At 46.7% G+C, this 20,926-nt stretch overlaps 1 protein-coding gene across 3 annotated transcripts in view; it reads right to left on the bottom strand.

The window, feature by feature from the left end:
* MCM3AP (minichromosome maintenance complex component 3 associated protein) overlaps positions 1-20,926 on the bottom strand; it is a 46,298-nt gene that overhangs the window by 24,486 nt on the left and 886 nt on the right. For all 3 annotated transcript variants that reach the window (XM_027127873.1, XM_027127943.1, XM_027128022.1), the window contains exons 2-14: positions 19,521-20,842; positions 19,052-19,275; positions 16,824-16,902; positions 16,460-16,601; positions 15,197-15,387; positions 12,758-12,897; positions 11,157-11,354; positions 10,574-10,842; positions 8,651-8,813; positions 6,648-6,808; positions 5,678-5,919; positions 5,184-5,407; positions 4,457-4,557 (exon numbers count right to left, since the gene is read on the bottom strand). In XM_027127873.1, the coding sequence (XP_026983674.1) occupies positions 4,457-4,557; positions 5,184-5,407; positions 5,678-5,919; positions 6,648-6,808; positions 8,651-8,813; positions 10,574-10,842; positions 11,157-11,354; positions 12,758-12,897; positions 15,197-15,387; positions 16,460-16,601; positions 16,824-16,902; positions 19,052-19,275; positions 19,521-20,742 (3,356 nt within the window). In that variant the 5' untranslated portion in view covers positions 20,743-20,842. The remainder of the gene's footprint in view (positions 1-4,456; positions 4,558-5,183; positions 5,408-5,677; positions 5,920-6,647; positions 6,809-8,650; positions 8,814-10,573; positions 10,843-11,156; positions 11,355-12,757; positions 12,898-15,196; positions 15,388-16,459; positions 16,602-16,823; positions 16,903-19,051; positions 19,276-19,520; positions 20,843-20,926) is intronic.

The following is a 20,926-nucleotide window of genomic DNA, read 5'->3' as shown; positions in this document are numbered from 1 at the left end:
AATACAACCACATTAATAAACTGAAGGGGAAAAAACCCACAAAATCATCTCAATTAATGCAGAGAGAGCATCTGACAAATTCAATACCATTTCATGATAAAAACACTCAATAAATTAGGAAGAGAAGGGAACTTTCTCAAAATGATAAAGACCATATATGAAACACCCACAGCTAACATCATATTCAGTCGTGAAAGATAGAAAGCTTTTCCTCTAAGATCAGTAACAAGACAAGAGTGCCCTATCTGCCATTTCTATTCAACACCGTATTGAAAGTTATAGCCAGAGCAATTAGACAAGAAAAATAAAAACATCCAAACTGGAAAGGAAGAAGAAAACTACGTGTATTCACAGATGACAGGATCCTGTATGTAGAAAATCCTAAGGGATCCACTCAAAAGCTATTACAATAAAAAAAAGTTCAACAAGGTTGGAATATAAGGATCAACACCCCAAAATCAATGGCATTTCTATACACGAGCAATGAACGTTCTGAAAGTGGAATTGAGGAAACAATTCCATCTACAATAGCGACAAAAAGAATAATATAATTAGGAACAAATTTAACCAAAGAAACAAAAGACTTGTACAATAAAAATTATAAAATGTTGCTGAAAGAAATTAAGGAAGACATAAACAAATGGAAAGATATCCAAGTTCATGGACTGGAAGACTTCATATTGTTAAGATGCCAGTACTACCCAAAGCAATCTACAGATTCATTGGAATCACCATCAAAATCCCAACATAACTTTTGCAGAAGTAGAAAAACCCATCCAAAAATTCTTATGAAATTTAAAGGGTCTCCAAATAGGGAAACAGTCTTCAAAGAGAAAGTTGAAACAAAGCTGAAGGACTCGCACTTTGAGATTTCAAAACTTACAACTTACTACCAAGTTATAGTAATCAAATCAAAACAATATGGTACTACCATAAAAACAGACATATAGGGCTTCCCTGGTGGCGCAGTGGTTGAGAGTCCACCTGCCGACGCAGGGGACACGGGTTTGTGCCCTGGTCTGGGAAGATCCCCCATGCCGCGGAGCGGCTGGGCCCGTGAGCCATGGCCGCTGAGCCTGCGCGTCCGGAGCCTGTGCTCCGCAACGGGAGAGGCCACAACAGTGAGAGGCCCACGTACCCCCAAAAACAAACAAACCAAAAAACACAGACATATATACCAATGGAATATAGCGCCCAGAAAGAAACCCTCACATATATGGTCAACTGATTTTGAACAGGGCGGCAAGACCATATGAAGGGAAAAGGACAGCCTTTTCAACACTGGTGCTGCGAAAACTGGATACCCAAGAACAATGTTGGATCCTTATCTTACACAATATATAAAAACAAAATCAAAATGGATCAAAAACCTAAATTTAAGAGCTGAAATTATAAAATGCTTAGAAGAAAACACAGGGGAAAATCTTCACATTATTGGATTTGACAGTGACTTCTTGAATATGATACCAAAAGCACAAGCAACAAAAATAGATAAATTGGACTATATAAAAATTTTAAATTTTTGTGCATCAAAGGACACTATCAAAACAGTGAAAAGACAATCCACAGATTGGGAAAAAAATACTTGCAAATCAAATATTGAAAAAGGATTAGTATCCAGAATATGAAAGAACTCCTACAACTCAACAACAAAAAAATTCAAGAATGGGCAAAGGGCAAATGAAGCAACTGACAAAGGATTGATCTCCAAAATTTATAAGCAGCTCATGCAGCTCAATAACAAAAAAACAAACAACCCAATCCAAAAATGGGCAGAAGACCTAAATAGACATTTCTCCAAAGTAGATATACAGAGTGCCAACAAACACATGAAAGGATGCTCAACATCATTAATCATTAGAGAAATGCAAATCAAAACTACAATGAGATATCATCTCACACCGGTCAGAATGGCCATCATCAAACAATCTAGAAACAATAAATGCTGGAGAGGGTGTGGAGAAAAGGGAACACTCTTGCACTGCTGGTGGGAATGTAAATTGATACAGCCACTGTGGAGAACAGTATGGAGGTTCCTTAAAAAACTAAAAATAGAACTACCATACGCCCCAGCAATCCACTACTGGGCATATACCCTGAGAAAGCCATAATTCAAAAAGAGTCATGTACCAAAATGTTCATTGTAGCTCTATTTACAATAGCCCGGAGATGGAAACAACCTAAGTGTCCATCATCGGATGAATGGATAAAGAAGATGTGGCACAGATATACAATGGAATATTACTCAGCCATAAAAAGAAATGAAATTGAGCTATTTATAATGAGGTGGATAGACCTAGAGTCTGTCATATACAGTGAAGTAAGTCAGAAAGAGAAAGACAAATACCGTATGCTAACACATATATATGGTATTTAAGAAAAAAAAAAGTCATGAAGAACCTAGGGGTAAGACAGGAATAAAGACACAGACCTACTAGAGAATGGAGTGGAGGATATGGGGAGGGGGAAGGGTAAGCTGTGACAAAGTGAGAGAGTGGAGTGGACATATATACACTGCCAAACGTAAGGTAGATAGCTAGTGGGAAGCAGCCGCATAGCACAGGGAGATCAGCTCGGTGCTTTGTGACCGCCTGGAGGGGTGGGACAGGGAGGGTGGGAGGGAGGGAGACGCAAGAGGGAAGAGATATGGGAACATATGTATATGTATAACTGATTCACTTTCTTATAAAGCAGAAACTAACACACCATTGTAAAGCAATTATACTCCAATAAAGATGTAAAAATAAAAAAAAAAGAATGGGAAAAGGACTTACATAGACATTTCTGTAAAGAAGATACACAAGTGACCAATAATTACATGAAAAGATGCTCAACATCATTAGTCCTTAGAGAAATGCAAATCAAAACCACAGTGAGTTACCACTTCACACATTATAATGGTTATTATTTAAAAAAAAAAAAAGAAGGACAGCAAGTGTTGGCGAGAATGTAGAGCAACTGGACCCCTTGTGCACTGCTGGTGGGGATGCAAAAATGGTGCTGCTGTTGTGGAGAACAGTTTGCTGATTTCTCAAAAATGTAAAAATATATCATATGATCTAGTAATTCCACACCTAAACATATACCCGTAAGAACTGAAAGGGACTCAAACAGTTATTTGTCCCCAGTGTTCACAGCAGCATCATTCACAATAGCCAAAAGGTGGAAACACCTTATTAAGCACGGGTGAATAAATAAAATGTGGCATATATACATGTGTATGTGTGCGCATATATTTAATGGAGTATTGTTCAGAAATAGATCTGGAAGTAGACAATGGTGATGAATACACGACATTGTAAATATACTTAATGCCATTGAATTGTGAGCTTAAAAATGGTTAAAATGGTAAATTCTGTTATATTTTACCACAATAAAAAAAACAAACCCATGGAAATCTTACTTTTAGCTCCATCAAACAGAAAGTATGTATCTAATTCTAGTATATAAAAAACTGAACAAACCTATGAACAAGACTGACCCTTTTGTGTAAACTACATTTATACAAGGAAATATCTGGTTGGCCAAAATGTGCCTTCGGTTTTTAAGTATTGATAATACCATTTCGTATAATTGTGTCACTTTATATGTACTAGAATTTTTACAAGTTTGAAATCCTTAAGAAAGTCTGACTTACTAAACTTGGCAGATTTTAATTAACTATTAACTCCAAAAGTTGCTTAAGTGTCTAGAAAGATTTTGATTATTAAATTTATCAAGACTAGATGCTGGGCTTCCCTGGTGGCGCAGTGGTTGAGAGTCCGCCTGCTGATGCAGGGGACACAGGTTTGTGCCCCGGACCGGGAAGATCCCACATGCCGCGGAGCGGCTGGGCCCGTGAGCCATGGCCGCTGAGCCTGTGCGTCTGGAGCCTGTGCTCCGCAACGGAAGAGGCCACAACGGTGAGAGGCCCGCGTACCGCAAAAAAAAAAAAAAAAAAAAGACTAGTTGCTTAAAGTGTTCCACAAAATCAGCTTTATAAAATTTGTAAGTGTAGTTTGAAATGTCTAAGGAAATTTCATCATGGTGTTAAATGCAAATGGTATAAAATGTTTAAGGGAATTTAATCTGTCAAATTTATAAACTGTGACTTAATCCAAGATCAAGTAAAGTGAGTGTTTTTATTTTTTAACAGAGAATGAACTAATTATTACTAGATTTTTTTTATTACTAGATTTTTGATCACATTTAAAGTTGAAAGAAAAACAGGTTTCTAATTTACAACTTTAATAAACCTAATGCTACTCAAAAGTCATACACACATAGAAACTACCTGCAAACGACAAACGCAGGTCAGGAGCATGAGGGACTATACCCACCAGCGAGCAGGACCGACACTGAAGCCTGTGCAAAGGGGTGGCTGTGATCTCTTGTCGAAGACTGAGAGCAGCTTTCTGAGAGGAAGCGTCTGGCGGGAGCACATACGGCCTCAGAGCACGAGAGGCACCGCACTTACCCCAGGGCTGTGGCTGCGAAGGCTGCCCCGGCGGCGCCAACTTCCTCGCAGTCCCTCTGAAGAACCTCCCGGATGAGCTCATCCACCACCTGCGCCAGGTCCTAAGGAGAGGGCAGACGGGGCCACGATCACTGGCTGGGGACGCCGCCCTGATCCAGCCCCAGCGCACCACCAAGCCATCGCCTCCACAGCCTAAGGTACTGAAGGTCTTCCCGGAACCACAGAGACATCATGGACCATCCGCCCAGCTCAGAAATCCCTCCAAGACCTCATCACCGGAAGCTGTTTGGAGTCGTCTAATGACCCTTACACGGGGCTCGGCTGTGCGCTCCTGGAAAGGGTTCCTGCTAATAACCAGAGAGGAGCCTTCTGGACGTGCCAGGACAAGCCTGCTGCCTGCTCAACGATGGCCATTCAGACGGCCACAGTGCCGCACCCCAACATCACACGTGTCCGGCTTCTGTGGCCCTGCCTCATTCCCCACCTCAGGCCTCCTTGATCCCCCAGTGGGGTGGTGCCCAGTGCCTGCCCAAGCAACAGGGTGGCGAGATCAAGTCACACGACCTGTGTGGTGGGTAGGCCCTGCTCAGCCCCGGGGCCACCTGTCAGAGGCATGCTGACCCCAGGGACACCCCAAGGACACAGACAGTGGTCAGACTGGACAGCAGAGGCAGCTGGATGTTTGCCCACGACGGGCCCTCAGAGCCCTGACAGGAAGGTTCCTTACCTCGTCCGAGTACACAGGCGCAGACTTTGGGGGAAGGAGCTCCAGCTGCACGGGGGGCTGCACGGGGGGCTGCACGGGGGGCTGGAAGAGGCTGGGTGCCATGCTCAAGGGCAGTGCCGGGAGTTGTGGAGGAGAAGCTGGCACAGGGGTGGGCAGGGGCTGCAGAAGGAGAGCCGGGAGGGTCTCGTCCCCCTCCATACTGCACTCCTCTCCTCTCCCTACACCTGGAAGGAACAGGCAAACGTGGGCACCGAGGACAAGCCCTGGCCACCCACAGTGACCCTAAGGACTGGCCACCCTCCCCAAGCTGACCGCCACAGGGCCCCTCCTGGGCCACGAGCCGGGGGGCCGTGTGCGCTTCACCCGTGGGAACAAAGCACTGTGGCGCCAGGGAGCCGTTCAGGCAGCACCGAGCTGATGTCGCCGGGCCCCAGGATGAGGCCTCCTAGAGGGGAGCGCAGCTGGTGCCCTCCTGAGAGCGCAGCCTCACTCACCCGCCACGTCCGAGCCGGGTCTCTGAGTGCCCGTGGGCAACTCCGCAGCCAGGCTGTCCCCGACGTACTTGTTCTGGGAGTTGAAGCTGCACACGGGGGTGTGACGGGGAACAGGGGGTAATGGCCCTCCATTCACGATCTCCCCAACGGACACCGTCAGCTTCCTGGTAATAAACACCGACTTCCTGGCCTTGGATAAACCCTCTGGTTCCAGGAACGAGGACCGGTTCAGCTCGACACAGCTACCCAGATCACAGAGAACCCATGGAGAGGCGTTACACAGGCGAGAGGCCACCCTTCACCTCCTCAGTGCCCTGCAGTCACTGCGTCGCCAGACGGCCATGTGGAACTGAGGGGAGGCATCAAAGGCCGCGCCCAAGGCCCAGCCCACGGCATCCACCACTGCCAGCGTTTCCTTCTGACTCGGGAGCTACCTGGCCTCACTGTTAGCAGCCCTGGGTGCAGCAACGCTCCCCTACACGCTCCCGGCTCATCCCGTGAGGGCAGGTCTGCAGGCAGCAGACGGGGCCAGGGCTGAGGAGTCAGAGGAGGATGGGTTCAGGGAAACCCCGGATCCGGACACGACAGGCTACAGATTATGGAGCCATTTTCTGGGAGAGGGTCCACAAGTCCTACCACGTTCTCAAAACTCTGACTGCAGCAGAGGAGAGGCCCTGGCCTGGCCAGAGAGGCCATCCTCAGGGACAGAACAAGGAAGGCCCCAACCTCGACCATCAGCTTCTTGAGTAACTTGGGAAAAGTCAGGAAGAGTCTGAACCCTAACCTGCTGAGGAACAGCGTGTGTCCTGGGGACATCCCCCGCGGTCCTGAGCCTCGCCTGCTCCCCTGCAGCCCAGGCAGCGGAACGTGCCTTCGCCAGGGCCTGGCGCACAGCTGGCGCTTCCCAGCCTCCCCAGGGTTAACAGGGAGAGAAGGAGAGCGGCCCGGCGGTTCGGGCCTCGGTGCTTACCCGTCGGAGACAGTGAGGCCGTGGCAGCTGAGGAAGCCTGTGGCGTCCTCTCCGTCTCTGAAGAGCAGCATGCGCACCACGCCGTCCAGGGGAAAGGTGGTGGAGCGCTGAGTGCTCGCGGTGTACGCCACGTTGAGCGCTCGGAGCGCGTCCTTGCGGATCTGAGAGAAGCCAAGTCACTGAGTCGCAGAGGGTCAGGCGCTCCGTGACCGCAGACGGCTCAGTCCCTCTGGAAAGCACCCCGGGTCCCAAGCTTAGCGCTCATCGGGCCGTCTGCTCAGCAGAATGCCCAGAAATGATGCAAAGCAAACAGTTTCACATACGGAAAAGGCTGGGCCACGAAGGCTTTACTTATAAGAAAAACTAGAAAACCAACCACCCACCAGCAGGGCAGGGAGAGTACACTGTGCATCCGCCACTCAACAGAAAGCCGTACAGCTGCTGAAAATTACTGCAGAGATGATGGAATGCCATGGAAAGCGTGTGACATGAAACTGAGTAAAAGTCAGAGAGAAAGTTGCTTCACAGCATCACACTGAGCATTTTAAACACGGGGACAGAGGGAACCATGAAGGCACAGACAGGTCAGTTTGATCCCAGGACCACGGTGGCCCTGCCTCTCCTCTTCAGTGGGCTTCAACCAACTCAACCCAGATCTACAGTGTTACTTCAAGGCTGGCATGCACGTCCATGCTGAGTGTCCAACAGTGGGCAGACAAGACCCCTGTCCTCACGTAGCTGACGTGGCAGGAGACACCAACACTGAACAAAACGTACGTACAAAATGCACAGTGCGTTTAACGGTGACAGTGCAACAGAGAGAAGAGCTGTGGAGGAGGGCAGGGCGCGCTCTGCCTAGAAGGGGAGCCCAGCCCGGCCCTGGTGGAGGGGAGCTCTGCGCGAGTGCTGGGGGCTGGGGGGCTGGGGGTGGAGCCAGGGAAGACGGGAGAGGAGATGAGGTCCAGGAGACAATAGGCCACTGTGGGCCACTGTTAGTGAAACGCTTTGTCTTTCTAAAGAAAAACACTTAGGTTTCTGTTGAGTTTAAAATTATTAAAATGGGTACAAATGGTCGACTATCACTGGTATTTATCAACTGCACAGAGTTCCCCAAGCAGCATGTCGTTAGAAATCTTTTCATTTGTTCCAGAGTTTCAGTTCTCTTGGAAACTGTCGGATCTGACAATGAGCAAACTTGCAGAAGACTTTGCCTGGGATGTGATGGTGGGTTTAGTCACTGTTTACCGGAGGACTTGTGACCAAAGAAGAAAAATGACCTGGAGTCACAAAACCAGCCAGGCAGGTTCCCGAGATCTCCCAGGCAATCTCCTCCCCACCCGGCGGCCGCCAGGGGCTCCCAGCAACGACTCCAGGCGGAATTCTCCCGGCATTCCCCACCACCACCCCACCCGCCCGCAGCTACGGGACAGCACAGGGGCTGCAGTGTGAGGTGGGTGTGCAGGCTGCTCTATTATAGTCCCTGAGTGCTTCAGAAGGCGAAGACCTGACTCTGGAAATCTGAGACCAGGAGTTCACACTCTATGCAAATCCTGAGGTAAGAGACTGGTCTTGCACCGTCTTTGTAACCCCAGTGCAACAAAGAGCAGGCACTTTAGATATTTACCGAAATGAATTTAGCAACATCAAGCTCACTCCAAAAATGAAGACTGATAACACTAATAAGTTCTAGGTCAGGGGTTTGTGCATGCAGTTTGCTTTTTGGCTTGTTTCCATGGAAGATGATAGTTCTGAACGCAAGTTATCATTCTGAAGAGATTTCTCTCATCTGAACCAGAAGAAGAGTATTTCCCACTGCACAGCCTTTCCATCGGTGATCAACTGTGCCAACCCCATAAACAGGTAACAGCAGTATCCCCTCAGGGGCTGCTGCACGAGACTTAGCCCAGGACCCGCTGAGATGCTCCTGTCATAAAGAAGCTCTCAAATGTCACAAGTAGCAACCAGCTTTCTGTCAATTCTGCAAGTACAGTGTCAGTACTCACCTGATTAAAGTAACAATGCAGAAGACAAGCATTCAGATAAGAAGCTGACTGGACCAGTTTGAAAAATCGCACAAAATTGTTACTGTTCAACGCAGCAAAAGCCTGAACAGCGAATTTCACCTCAGAGGAGTTTCTAACGGCAGGATGGAACTGCTGCACTTCTCTGTTAATTAAAGGAGACGAAAGGGGTTAGAATTTGACCTTTAATTAGACAAAATTTCCATGAAAATAGATCTGACAATAAAACAGATTTCAACTATACTGAAAAAGAAGGTCTTGATATGGTCACATGTGCCAATATGTTCATGGTTTACCAATGTCAAAGCCACCACTCAGGCTGGATTGGTAACAAAGATTTTCTTTAAAAAGATGATGAGGGACTTCCCTGGTGGCGCAGTGCCAAGAATCCACCTGCCAACGCAGGGGACACGGGTTTAAGCCCTGGTCCAGGAAGATCCCACATGCCACGGAGCAACTAAGCCCATGCGCTACAACTATTGAGCCTGTGCTCTAGAGCCCGTGAGCCACAACTACTGAAGCCTGCGCACCTAGAGCCCGTGCTCCACAACAAGAGGAGCCACCGCAGTGAGAAGCCTGTGCACCGCAACGGAGAGTAGTCCCCACTCGCCGCAACTAGAGGAAGCCCGCGCGCAGCAACAAAGACCCAACGCAGCCAAAAATAAATTAATTAATTAATTTTAAAAAGATGATGAATAGTAAAGTAAACAAATTGAAGCAATAATTTAAGAATTGATTATCAAAGAGTTACTTTAATGCCAACTGACTGCCAGCTGTGTGTTTGAAGATGACGCCTAAGAAAGTTTAACTTTGTTTTGTTTGTAAATAAACGGATTTGGGGACTTCCCTGATGGTCCAGTGGTTAGGAGTCCGCGCTCTCTCTGCTGAGGGCCCAGGTTCCATCCCTGGTTGGGGAACTAAGATCCCACAAGCTGTGCAGTGTGGCCGAAAAAAAACAATTATTAATTATTCAAGAATTACTCAAGGTAGGGGACAAATGCCTATCATATACGAAAAGACTACACAGCCATTTTCCCTAGTTTATCTCCAAGGCTTAATTTAAAATCAGTCACACACATACACATTCTGCAAGCTGACAGAGTTTCAGCATAAAGAAGGGAAACTGGGGACCCAGTTTACCAGTGACAGGAACGGAAGGCTAGTGGACTCTAACATATTTCTCATAAAAATGTCTCCAGATAGATCAGGCCAAGGTTTAAGATTCATTCTTAATATCCCACCCTTAGCATTTGTTTCACACGACTTTTTCCTCTCCTGTGACTTAGACCTTTTTTTTTCTTTTTTTTGCGGTACGCGGGCCTCTCACTGTTGTGGCCTCTCCCGTTGCGGAGCACAGGCTCCGGACGCGCAGGCTCAGCGGCCATGGCTCACGGGCCCAGCCGCTCCGCGGCATGTGGGATCTTCCCAGACCAGGGCACGAACCTGCATCCCCTGCATCGGCAGGCAGACTCTCAACCACTGCGCCACCAGGGAAGCCCTGTGACTTAGACGTTTGACGAGGTCTGTGTGCACACGTACACGAGGCAACACGCTGGCAGCTCTGATAGGGGACCCTGAGCTTTCCTGTCCTAGTTCACTCGCCTTTTCTGCTCATACAGCAGATTCCTTCCTCGTGCTCTCCCACTGACAAGGAGAACCTGTCCTCAGAAAGGACCTGGGGCCCACTCTGGATGCACTGGTGCCAGCAGGCAACCCCAGCCTTCTGCTCCCAGTGGCTCAGCTCCAGGGACTGCACAGCCGAGCCCAGCTTTCTCACTAACGTCCCAGCGTTCGACACCAGAGAAAACTCAGTGCTCCCAGCACCACTAATCCTAAGTGCTCTCTCCCTGGTTAAGCTCTGCCTTTCCCTATGGCTTAGGCTGGCTTCTGAACTGGGAAGTTCACCTTAGGATGTCCCCCTTGTTGAGATTGAGCAGAACGTTGTAGCCCTGGAACTCCGCTTCACTGGCACAGAACACGCCCTTGTTTCTCAGGTCTTGGTACATCTCCTTCAGACTCTGAAGGCACTTGGTCATGTTCTCATTGTTGATCTTGGCATCAAAGGAGGACATGGGCTCCTCACACATGAAGTGAGCACAGTGGATGTGAAACCGGGTGCACTTCTCAATCAGAGACACCGTCACTGGGTCACACAGGTGCTGCTGAGTGATGTCCTGGACACGGGTGAGGCGCAAGATTACACGTGCACACGCGCTGTATGCACACACGCACACACCTTACATACACGTTTCTCGTATACACATAGATCTCATTAACATATTCCCATACATAAGAATCAACTATTAGAAAAAGCATGCTTATTACCTGAATTTCTCAGATTTCAATTTGAAACAAAGCCCATGAAGTACATTTTAACAGGACTTTGTAATGATTTTAAGTAACAGTATTTTTTGTCACGGATGAAATGTAACTGAGTAAAATGACAAGAACTCTCACTTTCACTCTGGACTTCACAAGTGGCTGATACCTTCCGTATGCCCCGCGTGCGGTTCCACACGAAGTCGTACCAGTCCCGCAGGCTGCCCTCCTTCTGGTCCATGATCTGGGTCACCAGGTAGTCCATGGTCCTGCTAAGCACCGCCGAGGGACGCAGCTCATGCGGCAGGGGCTCCTCCTGGTCTGCTGAGGAGCGGCTGTACTCCTTCACGGCTGCCGCGTGGTCCACCTGAGGGCAGGGAATAGAGACGAGCAGCTGGGTGGCAGGTGCTAGGCCGGCCTCCCAGCTGCTGTGCCCGAAAACGGGGAAAATCACACACACACGCTTAAATAAGGTCAATACTACAGAATACAATTTTAAAACGTAAAATTTCTCTTTGAAGGTAACAATTAAAATTCAACGACAAAATAGAGAAACTTGTTTTTGGCAAACATGACAAGAAGTGAAGATAAGAGGCTATCACATCAACACACAGAGGAATTTTAGTGAAGACACACCTGCTTGGCTCCAAGCACAGAGGTGTGACAGGTAAAGGACGTTAAAGATTCTAAAAGATCTCAGCCACGCTCAAGCACCAGATTAAGTCTACACGGACCAGAAATGGAGCCGGCAGTGCGGAGGGCGAGGTGAGGCAGGGGAGCAGCAGGGCCTGGGGAAGGCCCTCGAGAGTCTGGAGCTGCATCTTCCACCTGCAAGAAGAGGCTGAAGAGGTGCGGCTGAGGGTGGAGCAGAGACGCCCAGAAGCCCATGCCCTGGGCACCGGCTGTGAGCTGTCATCACCGTCTCCTGGGGCAGGAGCGCTGGGCCTTTGCCTTGACAGCTGCTGCCTAGCTGGGGACCCTGAGTCAGGCGGAGGCAGCTGTGTGAAACCACCGGCCAGGAAAGGAGCAGAAGCCCGCAAGCAAAATTAACAGCAAAAGAATCTAAAATGGTGCAGATTTCTGGGGAAACAATTGGGAACGTGCACTGACACATATTCAGGAACCTTAAGAAAGGTCACACATCTGATACAGCACTTCATGCGCAGGATCCATCAGAAGGAAGGAAGCTGAATACCTTAGAGGCATTACACACAGTATGCCCAACAGAATTCTTAATAACGCTGAAAAATCAGAAACAGCCTAATGATTGCAAAATGGGGAGTTTGGACAGAGCTACATAATCAAATAATATGCCTACATTCAAAGTTTTGAATGCTTACTAAGACTTTACCATAACAAAAGAAAATGCTCCTATAAAATGTTAAGTGAAAAAGATTCATACAAAATCATACCTAGAGCATCATCTCAAAAGCACAAAATATAAGCATAAAAAAGGACAGGAATAAAACTGTGAAAAGAAAAAATGGGAAAATTTTTTTTTAATTTATGAAACAAATCTGTGTCTATTTGTTTAGGGAACCATATGGTCCAGTCACCTTATGCAAGACTGCTTCCTACACACCTCACAATGCAGACAATGGAACACGACTGTTCATAGCACATCCCCACTGCCCTCTAGAAAAGTAAACACCAGACCAAATTTGGACAGAAAGGACCAGTGCAGCCTTCCCTCCCCTGCACACGCCCCTCCACCCCAGTGATTAGTACGGCCAGCAGCCTGGCGAGCACCCTGGGGGCGTGGCGCTCTACCTGGTCAGTGCCTGGGACCACTTCAAACACACTAAGCTGGCTCCGGGTCTCCCGCATGTATCGCTCCTTCTCGGGACACATATCCGGGCACGTCCCAACAAAAGTCCTCGCTTTGTCCAAGTCGGTCCTTTTCACCCGAGCTGAAGGCACCAAGTAAAAAGTAAGAATGCACCACACAGTTACTAGAAAGTCAGAGAAGTGCACTTTCATAATGATAAAAGGAGAAATAAAAATAAACATCAAACCACAAAGGAAAAGAAAGAAATTTTAAAAACACTGGGCCTTAGAGAAAGGAAAGCACAGCCTACCACACCAGGTGACAGGCCATCAAGGCCCATGAAGACCCTCCAGGGTTTCTCCCCTCTCCAGATGGGTCTCCAACAATCGCAGACCTTCAGGGCACTCTTGGGGGCGGGGTAGGGGGGGGGTGTGGGCACACACGTGGGTGTTTATGGCTCTTATAATGACCTCAATGACACACAATCATGCTACTGTATTTTTGTTAAAAGGATCAATTTGTTAAATGAAAATATTCAAAATTTGCCAGTATTCTAAAACTCTCAGTATTTCATCATGTTTTTAGTATAACAGGAATCACATAATGGAAGTTAGCTGGGTCCTGACCTAAATAAACCACTATGATGACCCACAGAATTAAATAGTTAACAAAAGTATCTTTTAAATGAAATGGAATGCAACAACCTAAAATTTAAAACATTCACATCTTATTTTTATTATATTTATTTATTTATTTTGCTGTACGCGGGCCTCTCACTGTTGTGGCCTCTCCCGTTGCAGAGCACAGGCTCCGGACGCGCAGGCTCAGCGGCCATGGCTCACGGGCCCAGCCGCTCCGCGGCATGTGGGATCTTCCCGGACCAGGGCACGAACCCGTGTCCCCTGCATCGGCAGGCGGACTCTCAACCACTGCGCCACCAGGGAAGCCCTCTTATTTTTATTTTTAAAAAGTCCAATATCTAGTAATAATTTTTTTTTTTTGCAATACAAAAATCACATGTTAATGACATAATGTATGATGGCAGGTTTTATTACTGTGTTAAGGAGACACTGTGATTATTCCATTACAGCTTCTCCAGAGAGGAAAATCCTACAGGTTAAACTTACTTTTGAAAAATGTTTGCAAAGAAGGGTACATGCGCTGTTTTATTTTGGGTCACTGCACATATTGCTTAGTGTTAATAGGACACTTGCTTTTTGAGTAGGTTTTAAATACATTTGCGTGGTTCAACGTTCCAAAGGTGCAACGATGTCCAAGATGGGACGCCCCCCTGCCTTGCTCCCATCCTGACCATCAGCGTGAGCGATCCTTTCTCACCTCCATGACTTTTACACACACATAGGCAAGTATGCTTACGTATATACGGACACACACACACTTCCCCCTTTTCTGTACACAACTGGTAGACATTTCCCACGCCTTGCTTTTTCCACTTCACAATAAATACTGATCATTTTTCCATAAAGAAACCCCAGTCTTCTTTCAGGCTATTTAGAATCCCACTGTATGGACAGTTTCCAATCTCTGTCATCACAAACAACCTTGTGAGTGAATCGTACACACGTGGTGGGGTAGTTTGTGGGACGCACTCCTGGAAGTGGAATTCTGGGTCAAAGGCGTGAGGGTCCCCAAGCCTGAAGACACTGCCAACTTGTCTCCCCGGGAGCAGCCTGCCCAAGGATGCAGCGCTGGGGCCCGATGGGGAGATGCCGCCCTAGCGGGTGTGGTTTGCATCTCTCAATCACTCGACGCTGTGTGACGGGCCAAGGGCATCTGCATCTTCCCATTTCTATTTTCCATGTTTAAGAGCCAACTCTTTCTTTTTTTCGGCCACACCGAGCAGCTTGCGGGATCTTGGTTCCCCGACCAGGGACTGAACCCAGGCCCTCAGCAGTGAAAGCAGCGAGTCCTAACCACTGGACCACCAGGGAAGTCCCAAGAGCTCTTGACACTTCCTTTTCTGAACCTCTCAGACCTTACTCGTCTTTCTACTGGATTTGGTCTTTTTCATACTGACTCTACAGGACTTTCTGTACCTGGGAAATCAGCCCTTTGTCTGTGATGAGCTACAGATTTTTCCCCTGGATTGACATCTTTTATTTGTGTAGTTTTATTTGTGGTGATTTCTGTTAAATAGGAAGTTTTTATTTTTTTAATGTGTGCTTTCTCAATATCTAAAAACTGCCCTTTTAAATTATTTAATCTAGCGTGGATCAATGGTTTGTTGCCTTTCTTCCGAAAACAAAATTACATTACAAACACATCTGCACTATCTCCATGTCTACATTCACGGCCTCAGGAGACTAGAAAGCAACAGAGATCATACGTGCAGACTCAACGGCAGTGGAGCCCACAGACGGAAGTCACCCCTTCCCTCGTGGCTCCCAAGAAGACCGCCTCAGCCGAGTCGCAGCCCGTACCTTGCCGCATGACTCTGTCCCTCTGGTCAAGCAGGCGGTACTTCTCCTCGGATGTCTCAGCCACAGTACCTATCAGGGCACTGAGAGACGACACACACAGCCCAAGACCCTCGGAGCCCTCGGAGCCCTCGTCAGACGGGTCTCCCTCAAACTGAGGGGGCTTCAGAAGACTCGGCTTCTTCACTGGAGAGCTACAAGGAAGATGACATGCTAAGAGCTGTGTGTCCATCAGGCATTCGGGTCATTTCCACATCCGAACACTTCCCTTATCCTCCAAGATACCCTGCGCTCCTCTACAGCTGGGAAGGCCAGCGCTGAAGAGAGGCCGCCTTGACGACACTGGCGATGACGTGAAGGCATTACCCATACTGCGCATAATTCGTGTTCTTCAAAAGTGAGATGCGCCCATTTAAACAGTTGAAATGAATTATCTGTCGACTTCTATCTCAAAGAAATGAAACTAACAGTGGAATAAAAGAACGTTTTAACGCCATGAGAAAATACCATGCCTACACGTTTTCATACACAGCTCCCCTTCAGTAGAAGGATGTACTAAAAAGAACCGGGCATTCTCTGTCAGCTTCCCCATGTTCTAGCTGGCTTTCAACATTCCATGAACTTGAATGTCAAAGAAGATGTAAGGAAAGGAAAAAACAAAAGCAAATCCGCAACTAAACTGGTGACTGCAAAACGTGAGGAAAACTATGCATTGACCAAAATATGTGAAGGATTGAACAGAAGCAGGCCTGATGTGAAAGGAAGGTGAGGTCACACGGGAGTCTGAGGCCAGGAGCCAAGGGGAGGGAGGGAGGGAGGAGCCTTCGGGAACAGAGATTCCACACACACGGGGAGGTCTCTGAAGTGCACACCGAGTGCCAGACCTGGCCTGAGAGCTGCACACGGCTGCACAGTTACAACAATTGCTAGAAGCGATTATTAGGAACACGTGGTTTACAGCCAATTAGACGTTTTAAGGGGAAAAGTGATTACCTATACACGTATACGTCAGACGGGCTGACGACAGCAACTGCCTGGGCTGTGGGACTGAGGGAGGTGAGGCGCCCGGGCCTTTTCAGGGCCGCCTCCCTCTTCCCCTTCTGCAGGCCATCTTCCCACCCTTCAGCCCCTCCTTAGGTGTCAGCATATCACCCGCTTCCCTTTCACGTTGTCATGATGGCTATGAAATCCCTCCTGTTTAGTGACAGTAGAAGTCACAGAACCCACTTGTCCCGTAAAACAGGCATTCGGAAGGATCAGCCGCACCTTTTATTCAGGCTGCCGGCTGCAGCCCTGGCCACGGGCTTGCCAAGAGGGGAGTGCTGAAAGGGTGTGTCCTCGGTGCCCGGGCCAGCTTCACCGTCACCTGGCTGCTTCTCCTTGAGGGAAAAGGGTTTCTTGTTGGGACCTGAGGACACAAGAGTCAGAACAGAGTTTATGATATCACAAGTCACTCGACACTGGACTTTACTTTTTCTTGAAAAAGTAATATTGTAATTGTGACAGGATGTTACAAAGGATCCCAAGGAAATATTACAAGGCAGCCCCACCCCCCCCCCCCCCCACTCAAAGCTCGAAGGCCTTGCACACAAAGCAGCAGAGACTGTGCAAAGATCAACTAAAAACTCACTTGTTTTTTTCTTGTGCCAGAAGATGGCCATATCCTTATGCAAACCTTTCCCCTTCTTCCTAGCCAGGGCTGCAGATGCCTGGAAAACAGTCCACAACACAAAGTACAAGGACATCAGGAGGCCAAAGGAAATGAAGCTCTCAAATGCAATTAGCAGAATTCTATGCAGCGGAGCTACACCTCTGCCAGCCACATGTTCTGACCACACCATCTGCCTTCAGCCCCGGCAGCCACAGCCCTCACCTACCTTGCCTGTCTCACAAGCATGTATTTGCCCTTCTCCTTTTTGAAATTAATCACTTTACCATGATAGAACCCATAAACTTGGCCTTACTGGCATTTGGTGAGATGAGTCTCACCAGCTGACTTACTATACGGGAACAGAAAGACTGCCAAGTCACTTAAACCCAAAAGGAAGCTGCAGAATGACACCCACGGGGTGCAATTTATCATAAAATATACATACACAAAACCAACTATATGTTAGTATACCTATAGATGTACCTATGAAAATGTTTAGGAAAACACTCACCACGCTAGATTACTGGTGCTTGCTCTAACGGGAGAGATGGGGGTGATGAAGGACCCAAACTTTCCATTATCAATGAACTGCTTACAATGACAATGTATTTATATATTTTATTTTTTACGTATTTTTTTAGGGTTCAGCTGGAAGAAAAAGCACATTGCAATAGCTAGAAAATAACTTTAAAAAAATGAGGATTGCTGTACGACCCAGCAATTCCACTCCTAAGTATATACCCAACAGAATTGAAAGCAGGGTCTTGAAGAGATATTTGCACACCATATTCATGGAGGCATTATTCGCAATACACAAAAGATGGAAACAACCCACGTCCGTGGACAGATGAATAGATAAACAAAATGTGGTAACACCCATACAATGGAATAAAAGAATGAAATACAACCACATGAATGAACCTTGAAGACATTATGCTAAGTGAAATAAGCCAGACACAAAAGGACAAATATTGCATGATTCCACTTATCTGAAGTATCTAGAACAGGCAAATTCATAGAGCTAGAAAGTAGATGAGAGGTCACCAGGGGCTGGGAGAAGGAAGGAATGGGGAGTTACTGCTTAATGGTTACAGAGTTTCTGTTTCAGAGGATGAAAAAGTTCTGGAACTAGACAATGTAATGGCTGTATAACACTGTGAACATAATTAATGCTGCTAAATTGAAAAAAAAAATCAACAGAAGGGAATAAATGGCAACCCCCCTAAAACTGCACACTTTTTTGGCACAGAACTTCCACTCTCAGGAATTTAAACAAAGGATATATTCTGAAACATATGCACAAAAATGTCCACAAACAGAAAGTTAGCCAAGTAGGTAAACAGGATAGAATGCCATGTAGCACTTAACAACCCCATTCTCATTTACACTGTTCATGGATTTCAGAAGCTACTAAAGATTACCACGTGAAGAGCTTACCAAACAGTATATGTGGTTGTGACCCCATGTGCGTAAAAACAACGTGACTATGTATTTACAAAGACGTCTACCATGATCTTCATAGTTGATATCTTAGAGGATAGAACTATGGGTGATTTTGTGCCCCCTGCCACAGGACTTTCTGGGTTTTCTCCCTATGTTGACAGGTAATACTTCTATCATTTAAAAAAGTATGAAAACATGCTTTGTAAATTTTTATAGAACATAATTTTTCCCCACAAGAATATTCAGAAAAAATAACAAGATATATAAAGCTACATAGCGTGAGCAGCTCATGTAAGTGTGCGCCCTACAACCAATGTGTTATGCGCGTATGTGCACACACACAAATTTAAAGTCAAGGTATATAAGCGATTAACAGCAGTTCTCCAAGGATGGGATTACAAGAAGATTTTACCTTTTCTGCATTGCTCTGAACGTTTACAGTGATCATGTACTATAACCACATAAAACAAAATCAAAAACACAACAAGAAAACTCAAGCCTGAAAAAGTGCTATGTGGTTACAGGGACACTCCCACGTGACCTCGCGGGAATCATTCGCCCAGCATTTCTGAACACCGCACTCAGTGGGGACTGCAAGCTTCTCACAAATGACTCTAACTTATGAAATAGATAATGCTATTCCAATCTCTCTAAGTTAAGACATTAGAGTACTTTTCTAAATTCTAGCAAGCAAATAACTGATAGATTTTAAAAAACAGGTTTTAAAGTGACAAAGTTCACTTTAACTTTGTCGGAGTACTCACATGATCAAAAAAATACACCACTGCAAGCTTTTTGCTGCGCCTGGTATAGATGCGCTGCACTTTAGCAATTTTGCCAAAGTGGTTCTCCAGAGTGGTTCTGTCATTGAGATAGTCAGGGATGTTCTTGCACTGGATCGCTGTGACTTCAGCAGGAGACAAGCCCCCAAGACCGTCTGTGCTCTCACTTCTTTTACTCTGACGGCCAGGAGTTCCTCTTAGAGAATCTAGGGGATCAGAGAACGGGGACAGAAATGTATCAGATGCAATGTTTTCAAACAATAGGAGGCATCAACCAGGTAAATGCAAAGGAAATTTTCATGGATGTAAGACCTGCTCTGAGATCCTATGGTATGTTAGGATCCCTAATGTTTACAGGGGGTTTACTACGAAATTCAAACTAACATCCAGGGAAATTTACCAAGAACTTGCCAGCAGAATTTACCGTACTTTGTACATGTTTAGAACACACCTTCTTTTTTATCTCTACTTTCAGTTTCTTCCTCTTTATTCACACCTGGAAGCCGGGAAGGTGCCAGGACAGACTGACTGCCTCCTGGGACGGCCAAGTGGTCATTTTCCCCAGACTCGGCACAGCCAGTTTCCTTTTTAGATTCCTTGTTGCCCAGACGACCTACTTCTTTATTGCTTTTGAAGACATCCTGTATTGTCCGACCAAACAAAGTGCCTCCCCGGGGTCGATTCAAGCGGACGGGTCGTTTATCTGGAGGATGATCGCCCCTCAGCAGAGGGTCCAAATCTTCTGCTGCATCATGACCGTGCCTCCTGGGGGACCGGTCCTGGTCCTCCTTCCTTTTCAGTCCTTTCATGAGGCTGGGAAGTGGCTCCATTTGGGAAACAGCTTCTTCGCATCCTTGTCTGACACCTGTTTTGCTAACTGGGAAGGGTTCACCCAAGGACCCTGAAGAAGATATGGGGAAGCTAATAAAGCCACTATTAGAACTTCCAAATAGTGCTTTTGGGCCTCTCTTCTCTTCCTCCACAGTTTGACTTGACAAAGCAGAAGTAAAGGCAGATGATGATGAATTATTATTACCTGGTTTTGAAAAGGTAAAATTTGAATTGGTGGCTGAACTACTCGTCACCTGAGAAAAACAAAATGGGGCCAGTCCCCCATGTCCACTACTGACTGGGTGGGAAAATGTAAAAAGTCCGGAAGTAATTTGGTTCTGAGTTTTCGCTGGCTCGGATTCAGCCCCCAATATTGGTCTGAACATTGAATTCTCCAGAGGTTTAAAGCTAAATTCTGTTTTCCCAAAACCAGAGCTTGCTATTTCTCCAGTCTCTGGTCCAAAAGTAGAAGTACTTGGGAATGCTCCAAGGTTGGGTGATTTAAAACTAAATCCTGGGTTTCCAGGCACAGATGAACTTGAAGACCCAGAGGTAGCTACAAAGGGCGGAATGTGTTCAAGTCCAGAAAAGAGTCCAACATTTGAGGTTTGGGAGAATCCTAATGTTTGCACTGAAGAAGAAGGACTTTGTCCAGAAGATGCTGGAAAGCTGGACACCTGTGAAAATCCTGGGCTCTTCCCGGATAATGTATTGTTTTGTCCAAAAAGAGAGGGCTGACCAAACCGAAATGGTGGCTTAGCTTGAAACGTCCCTATGGAACCACTGGAAGATGGTGGAAAAGCACTAGGCTGCTGCCCACTGAAAGGATTAGCTGGATTCATCTTCTGATCCAATTACTGGCAGGTAATAAATACGCGCAGAAAAGTAGATCCGCAAACGATCTGTTCAGCTAGGGAGCCCCCCCCTCATCTTCACAATACGCTGAAAGACAAAAATTCAGACCATCACAGCTATGTAGTGCTGGAAGACTAAGAAAAGAATTTTTAATCACATGTCAGGTAAAGC

Source organism: Aethalodelphis obliquidens, unplaced genomic scaffold (genome assembly GCF_003676395.1).
Source record: "Aethalodelphis obliquidens isolate GAN/ISIS:26980383/991018 unplaced genomic scaffold, ASM367639v1 scaffold1, whole genome shotgun sequence".
In the NCBI taxonomy this organism is placed as follows: Eukaryota; Metazoa; Chordata; class Mammalia; order Artiodactyla; family Delphinidae; genus Aethalodelphis; species Aethalodelphis obliquidens.
Note: the sequence above shows the minus strand (reverse complement) of the source record. Positions and strands in the feature narration are given on the sequence as shown.